The following is a 9,110-nucleotide window of genomic DNA, read 5'->3' as shown; positions in this document are numbered from 1 at the left end:
TATGGTAGAACTATGTACGGGGTTACACTCTATACCTGTATTCTGGGTTTTCTAGTGTAGTTTATGGGGTTACACTTTAGAGTTATGTACCAGGTTTTCTATGGTAGAACTATGTACGGGGTTACACACTATAGCTGTGTTTCTGGGTTTTCTAGTGTAGTTTATGGGGTTACACTTTAGAGTTATGTACCAAGTTTTCTATGGTAGAACTATGTACGGGGTTACACACTATAGCTGTGTTTCTGGGTTTTCTAGTGTAGTTTATGGGGTTACACTTTAGAGTTATGTACCAGGTTTTATATAGTAGAAGTATGTACGGGGGTTACATTCGTACCAGAGCAGTGTATGCACCAGTTACACTAGTACTGTGTATCATATTAAGCTCTGCAAACAATTGAAGCTGTAAGAATGTAAGGAAATAAATTACACTGTTGGTTTAATACCCAATAAATAAAATCAGTTGACGTTGTTTATCAATATTGTTTCGTCCTTTGTCCTGTGTAATGTTTTGTAATGAAGACATTTCGTTCAGTGGAAATTCCTTAGATCTGGTTAATAACTTACACCCAGCTAAGGCTGGTTTTATTCATACAATACAGTTGTATTTTGAGGTGCATGGCTATTTCCGGACGTTGAACATTCAATGTATTAAAATGGTGCCAATACCAAGGTGCTGTTTGGAGAGTTAAAAAAAAAAAGTTAACACCCAATATCAGAAAAGTGCCTTTGAAATGTTTATTGTCTGATGAGGTAATAATCAGACACTGACGAACCGGAACTGCTTACTGCTAAACATCGAACTTGTAATCCAACCCAGTGGTCTTGATGGAGTTTGTCAAGTATCGAACAATATAAACTCAGTAAGCTCTAGTTAGCGAAAACTTTAATTAAACAGCCTCTATCAACCATATTAGATTTGTATTACATTCATTTCATAGTTTCCAGCATATAAAACTCTTCTCGAGTCAAACTGAATCAAAAACACTCACAAGATAATCAAAACGAACCTTAGTTCACCATGGAATATCCACATACATCCGTAGATGTCAAAAAATGAAGGAATTTAGAAGTGCTTCATGCATGCTGTTAAAACATTACAACTAATTACTCAGTTTAGGAGGGGGGGAAAAACACGTTTATTTTTGATGTAATTTACAAACTATGTTAACTGGTATTATTTATGTATTCGGTGAAGAAATAACTGTTGTTAATCTTTCGACCTCACGTTTGCTTATCACGGTTGATAACAAATTGAACTAGAATTTCTTTGTGACACGCCATTTTGTTTAAAGAAAATGAAGGTTTATACGTGACGTAACCCCTGTTTTCACACGTGTAATTGGCTATCTTACAACACCAACAATAACACTCGTTGAACGTGAATGACTGTTTCAAAGTGTTAGCTTTCAAATGACACCCAAATTTACAAACAACTTTTAATAAGATAGTTAGATATCCCAAACTAAGTTATTTATTAACAGTTATTCGATTGGAGAGAAAATATTCAACTGAATTTAAATTTAGATTCGAATTTCTGAAGTAAAACCAAACCTTCTCTCGGAAAGCATATATATTAAAGAAGAGTCCTATACTTATTTGTTGGACAGATAAACTAGGATGTATAAGTAAATAAAAGAAATGACAAGATTCCGTCTATTATTTGAATACGATGCGAACTGACGTGCAGGGCGGGCAGACCAGATGAAGAAGAAACTTGCCTGAAGAGCAGCATGAGTCCTTGGAAGAAATTGCGGAAGTTATTATGGCGCATAATTGAGGTTTCAGGATTGAGGGCGATATTACCGAAAACCTAATTTTGGGGAAGGAAGGATGTTGAAAACAGTTAGTACCACTACATCGTTAATCACTAGGCCTAATACATTCTACTTCTACACATACACTAGCTATAATGTACAACTAATATTCAACACACAAAACTAATTGTAATTGGTGACACGAGGACAACAAGCAAACAGAAACTTGGTACTAATGCTCAGTTGAGAGGGCCGCAAGCAGTCAAACAAACAAGCAAGCAGACAAAGAGGGAACAAAATGTGCTAAAATAAAACGTGGTTTGGGGGGTTCTTGGCCAATCGACTTTCTAACAATCTCCATTATTTTCGATAAAACTTGGTTCACAATCTAATATTTAGATTGTAACTAAACTATGAGATTTTGTGGTTGTACCTTAGCGAAAGATTAGTTAGTGGAGTTTAAAACGTTAGCTGGTGTTTGCAATAAAAATATTTGCAGAGTGTTTTCAATATTAGTGCAATTCAGAAAATAAACAAAAACAAACGAATTTTGGAAATCAAAATGTCTCCTTTAGATTTGAAAAATTCAAAAAGTTTTTTCTTCAGATGCTGAAAATACAACAACGATTCTAAAGACCATTTGTCTACCGACGCCCTCTGGTGTTGAACTCACCTACACAAAGGCATCAGAAAAAGTAAGAAGGATTGGAAGCTGATGATGCAAGATATCGGTGTCTGGTTGACACTGGATTTCTCAAGTGTCTAGCTGGTGGTGAAAAAGAAGCCAAGGATGGGTAGGGAAACATCAGAGGAGGAGTAGAGAAATCTTTCTAGAAGCATCTTTCAAGGAGGTAGGAGAGAACAAAAAAAAAAAAAAAATAAGGCAAGAAAAGAAAAAAAAACATTATGATGTGGGGGACTGTTTCTTAAAAGAATTCATATTGATTCTGACACTAAGGGCTTTCTTACCATTGGAGTGTTTATCTTGTTTAACTTAATTGAACTTGCTTTCTTCAGATCATACTCCATAGAGATTCAGTTATATAAGAAAGTATATAAATACAAACAATATTATAGCACTCATAATAGTGAAAATCAATGATGGAAGGGCAAGAATACATAATACGACTGAGTTAAATGGCTTTGGAATTTATTTAGTAGCTGGAATAGGGTTGGAGAATAGGTAAAACTGAAACTAAAACATTTCCGTGTCAACACTTGTTTTAAAGTTTCGATTAATGAATCAATAAACTAGCAACTAGACACTTAGAATTAGACATATAGATACGGTAGAACAAAAAATAGTACTACTGATTTTCTTTTGTGCTTGCTGGTTTAACATTACACAATTTACAGAAATGCTCGTTATATTTTTTATGTATTATGTAAGAGCTACAATCTAACAAAACAGTTATTAAAACATAGCCCACAATATTAAGTAATACTTGCAGCCATAAAAAGAGTACATCATAATACAACAATGAGCCTGAAAGTCAAGATAATACGTTATGTTACCTGGACAGTATTTTGTAGCAACTGAGTATTCTATGATATCAAGATGCTACTTTATGACATATTACGATATCAACTTCAGGACACAAATTTTTCTTATCACCAATAGTGATACGAAAGTATCGACCTGGTAAATAATCACCATACAAGTTAAAGGTTACACATAATATAACCATCTAAAACCCTGGGTTCTACCAAATAACTTCCTGACAAATTAAAGGTTACACATAATATAACCATCTAAAACCCTGGGTTCTACCAAATAACTTCCTTACAAGTTAAAGGTTATACATAATATAACCATCTAAAACCCTGGGTTCTACCAAATAACCTCCTTACAAGTTAAAGGTTAGAGATAATATAACCATCTAAAACCCTGGGTTGTACCAAATAACTTCCTGACAAATTAAAGGTTACACATAATATAACCATCTAAAACCCTGGGTTCTATCAAATAACTTCCTTACAAGTTAAAGGTTAAACATAATATAACCATCTAAAACCCTGGATTCTACCAAATAACTTCCTTGCAAATTAAAGGTTACACATAATATAACCATCTAAAACTCTGGGTTCTACCAAATAACTTCCTTACAAGTTAAAGGTTACACATAATATAACCATTTAAAACCCTAGGTTCTACCAAATAACTTCCTTACAAGTTAAAGGTTACACATAATATAACCATCTAAAACCCTGGGTTCTACCAAATAACTTTCTTACAAGTTAAAGGTTACATATAATATAACCATTTAAAACCCTGGGTTCTACCAAATAACTTCCTTACAAGTTAAATGTTACACATAATATAACCATCTAAAACTCTGGGTTCTACCAAATAACTTCCTTGCAAGTTAAAGGTTACACATAAAATAACCATCTAAAACCCTGGGTTCTACCAAATAACTTCCTTACAAGTTAAAGGTTAGAGATAATATAACCATCTAAAACCCTGGGTTCTACCAAATAACTTCCTTACAAGTTAAAGGTTACACATAATATAACCATCTAAAACCCTGGATTCTACCAAATAACTTCCTTACAAGTTAAAGGTTACACATAATATAACCATTTAAAACTCTGGGTTCTACTAAATAACTTCCTTACAAGTTAATGGTTACATATAAAATAACCATCTAAAACGCTGGGTTCTACCAAATAACTTCCTTGCAAGTTAAAGGTTACACATAAAATAACCATCTAAAAACCCTGGGTTCTACCAAATAACTTCCTTACAAGTTAAAGGTTACACATAATATAACCATCTAAAACCCTGGGTTCCACCAAATAACCTCCTTACAAGTTAAAGGTTACACATAATATAACCATATAAAACCCTGGGTTCTACCAAATAACTTCCTTACCTGCATTCCTATGATGGCGTAGATGAAGAAAAGCATGGCAATGAGCAGACAGACATAGGGCAATGCCTAAAATATGAACACAAAAACATCATTAGATATATTAATATTCGTTTCTATACAAAATATTTAAGAATTTTTGATATTCTTGTCTCCAGTGTGGTTACATAAATAAACGAAGGTTTATAACTGGTACACGACGACCTATTTAACAACAATCTCTGGTTGGTCGAATAATTGGCGAGCTGTCTTAAAGGAAGCCAGTCCTTCCGTTATATCGAAACTTATAGAATTAATTCCCCTATTTTAGGCTACTATAAAGTTACACCGACAAAAGAATAGTAAACCAAAACGATGGCGTTATCAGAATTGTTGAGATTTGGTATCTTTTTTTCGATATACTCACTCAAAGCTACTCATGGACTATCTGTGCTAACCGTTCCTAATTTTCAGCTGATATGTTAAAGGAAAGAGATCTGGTCAAGAGTATTCATCGCCAACTCTTGTCTGACCATATAGTGGAGTTTCATCGTCACCATTGTAGTACACCCATGGCCCCCAAAGAGCGGAGGGAGATTTTCCCTCTGACTGTAACAGGACGAGAACGAAAGATTCAGGGGTCGATAACCACTGGGCCAAGTTCGGTCTGAGATATGATGAAAAACAGAAATAGGTCTTCCCAAGAGTGTTGTAGGTAGAAATATGTTTTCTACGTTGCGAATCATTTTTTTTTCAGGAGTGTTTGACACATTGCAAGTTGCTCGTAATATCAGAACAATGTTACACACACACCTCTTTAGCTTCATGGTGATATAAGTTTTAACCATAAGCGAGTTAACTTAAAACATCCAATAAAATATAAAACTTTTGTTGTTTTTATCCCATACACTTCAATATAATTTGGTTTCTCTGGAAGAACGTAAACGTGTTATTTTGAAAAAAAAATTAAAGGTCGGTCGTGGTTTAGGCCTCATCAAGAACAGAGATACGAATTTAAGTTATAAACTAAAAAAAGAGACTTACTTTGAAAGACTGAATGAAGGTCCACAGCAGGATGCGAATAGTGTACCCCTGACGCAGAAGTTTGATGAGACGAGCAGCTCGAAAAAGTCTCAACCACCCCACGTTGAAGAAATTGACCTAAAAAGAATACCAATTAATATATTTTCACCTGATGCAGAAGTTTGATGCGACGAACATCTCGTAACAATCTATACCATCCACGTTGAAAAACTTGATTTACAAAAAACACCTATTTAAGGTGAGTAGGCCAACTGTTGAGGGCTGATATCCAACCTTGTAGTTCATGCAACAAAAAGATACATCATTGTAAGAAACATGAGCTCAACGTTTTGGAAATAACCTATCACCATCAGTACCTCACTTAACTATAATAAATAACCCATCACCATCAGTACCTCACTTAACTATAATAAATAACCCATCACCATCAGTACCTCACTTAACTATAATAAATAGTTATCACATTTTTTATCATAAATTATTGTTATATAGTGTTAACAATATATGGACAAACAACGTGATTGATTAATGTTAAATAGCGTTAACCATATATGGACAAACAACGTGATTGATTAATGTTAAATAGCGTTAACCATATATGGACAAACAACGTGATTGATTGTTGTTATATATTGTTAACCATATATGGACAAACGACGTGATTGATTAATGTTATATAGTGTTAACCAAATATGGACAAACAACGGATTGGTTATTGTTATATAGTGTTAACCAAATATGGACAAACAACATGATTGATTATTTTTATATAGTGTTAACCAAATATGGACAAACAACGTGATTGATTAATGTCATATAATGTTAACCATACATGTACAAACAACGGATTGGTTATTATTATATAGTGTTAACCATATATGGACAGACAACGTGATTGATTATTTTTATATTGTGTTAACCAAATATGGACAAACAACGTGATTGATTAATGTTATATAGTGTTAACCATACACGTACAAACAATATGATTGATTAATGTTATATAGTGTTAACCAAATATGGACAAACAACGTGATTGATTAATGTTATATAGCGTTAACCATATATGTACAAACAATGTGATTGATTAATGTTATATAGTATTAACCATATATGGACAAACAACGTGATTGATTATTGTTATATAGTGTTAACCAAATATGGACAAACAACGTGATTGATTAATGTTATATAGTGTTAACCATACACGTACAAACAACATGATTGATTAATGTTATATAGCGTTAACCATATATGGACAAACAACGTGATTGATTGTTGTTATATAGTATTAACCATATATGTACAAACAATGTGATTGATTATTGATATATAACGTTAACCAAATATGGACAAACAACGTGATTGATTATTGTTATATAGTGTTAACCATATATGGACAAACAACGTGATTGATTGTTGTTATATAGTGTCAACCATATATGGACAAACAACGTGATTGATTATTGTTATATAGTGTTAACAATGTTAATTCAAAGAACGTGATCCCAGTACAAAACATAACACACAACTATACATCAGTTCAGGTACGAGTACAAAGCTCAGCTGTATGAAACATGTTTTAAAAAGGGAACCAACCTCTATTTCCATCACCAGTGCATCCACCACACTCCCAACAACAGTAATGAAGTCGAATGTGTTCCAGCTCTCTCGAAAATAATTCTTTGTTCAAGAAGAAAATTAATGTTAGGTTTTGGTCTTGGTTAACATGTTTTTTTTATGACATAAAAACGTAACTAAACTTGACGTTATCGCTAACGTATAACTAGAATATATTTAAAAAATATATATTTATTTGAGACTATTCAATACGCGAATTTTTTATCTTAAACTTATTAAATTTTCAGTTTTATAAAACGGTTTATTCATGAACTAACTACTCAATTTTAACAGAAAACAAAGGCCTTTTACCTTTATTTCAGTTAAAACCACAATAAGTTACGCAACATTAGATGATTTATTGGATCATCTAACGAGTTAACTTTTTTAACAAACCTTGCTGCATGAGAAATGCTTACAAAACAAAAGTGAATGTAAATTGACAATGATTTTTGTTCGTCGGGAAAAAAAATAGTGTGTTAAGAGTTTCGTACTATAGATCAAGGAAATTGACCTTAAAATTTTTTCTAAGATAAAAAGATGAATTTAATTCTGAAGGAAGGTTGATGCTCTATTACGATCAAAGTTTGATTTTGTTCTTGAGCAACGTTGACGCTGTATTAGGCGCAGTTCTTTTAAAACTCTCTATAAATTCAAAATAATGTATAGTTTTTATTTTAACTGTTCTTAATCTAAAGGATGGAAACGTGAATAGAATTAAATATAACACTAACTGGGTTATCTTATACGTTAAAGAAGATTTAACTCAAGCTTGTTTCTCTGTATTTCTATGAATTAAATATAACACTAACTGGGTTATCTTATACGTTAAAGAAGATTTAACTCAAGCTTGTTTCTGTGTATTTCTATGAATTAGATATAACACTAACTGGGTTATCTTATACGTTAAAGAAGATTTAACTCAAGCTTGTTTCTCTGTATTTCTATGAATTAAATATAACACTAACTGGGTTATCTTATACGTTAAAGAAGATTTAACTCAAGCTTGTTTCTCTTTATTTCTATGAATTAAATATAACACTAACTGGGTTATCTTATACGTTAAAGAAGATTTAACTCAAGCTTGTTTCTCTGTATTTCTATGAATTAGATATAACACTAACTGGGTTATCTTATACGTAAAAGAAGATTTAACTCAAGCTTGTTTCTCTGTATTTCTATGAATTAAATATAACACTATCTGGGTTATCTTATACGTAAAAGAAGATTTAACTCAAGCTTGTTTCTCTGTATTTCTATGAATTAAATATAACACTAACTGGGTTATCTATACGTAAAGAAGATTTAACTCAAGCTTGTTTCTGTGTATTTCTATAGTTTTATAAGTAAGGAATTTGCGGACGTAAAAATACATCAATTGTAAAACAATGTAATTCAGTGGTGCCATTTCAGCAAGATCTTAGGGGTATGGAATACATGAATACAGAATACATGAACTGTTGATGATGTAGTACGTTTCGGAGATCATACATCAACTGTAATAAATAAGTTAGAGCCAGAGGGTTAGGTTTGTTTGTTTGAATTTCGCGCAAAGGGCTATCTGCCGTCCCTAATTTAGTAGTGTAAGACTAGAGGGAAGGCAGCTAGTCATCACCACCCACCGCCAACTCTTGGGCTACTCTCTTACCAACGAATAGTGGGATTGACCGTCACATTATAACCCCCTCCCACGGCTGAAAGTGCGAGCATGTTTGAAGGGACGGGGGTTCGAACCCGCGACCTTCAGATTGCGAGTCGAAGGCAGCTAGTCATCACCACCCACCGCCAACTCTTGGGCTACTCTTTTACCAACGAATAGTGGGATTGACCGTCACATTAT

General features: G+C 33.2%; 1 protein-coding gene across 1 annotated transcript in view; it reads right to left on the bottom strand.

The window, feature by feature from the left end:
• Positions 1-472: 472 nt before the first annotated feature.
• LOC106473699 (voltage-dependent calcium channel type A subunit alpha-1-like) overlaps positions 473-9,110 on the bottom strand; it is a gene marked incomplete at its 5' end in the record, with an annotated part of 51,811 nt that continues 43,173 nt past the window's right edge. The window contains 4 exons of the mRNA XM_022402102.1: positions 473-1,810; positions 4,631-4,696; positions 5,651-5,767; positions 7,250-7,333. Coding sequence (XP_022257810.1) covers positions 1,613-1,810; positions 4,631-4,696; positions 5,651-5,767; positions 7,250-7,333 — 465 coding nt within the window. The remainder of the gene's footprint in view (positions 1,811-4,630; positions 4,697-5,650; positions 5,768-7,249; positions 7,334-9,110) is intronic.

Source organism: Limulus polyphemus, unplaced genomic scaffold (assembly GCF_000517525.1).
Source record: "Limulus polyphemus unplaced genomic scaffold, Limulus_polyphemus-2.1.2 Scaffold6417, whole genome shotgun sequence".
Lineage (NCBI taxonomy): Eukaryota > Metazoa > Arthropoda > Merostomata > Xiphosura > Limulidae > Limulus > Limulus polyphemus.
This window is presented reverse-complemented; position numbering and strand designations above follow the sequence as displayed.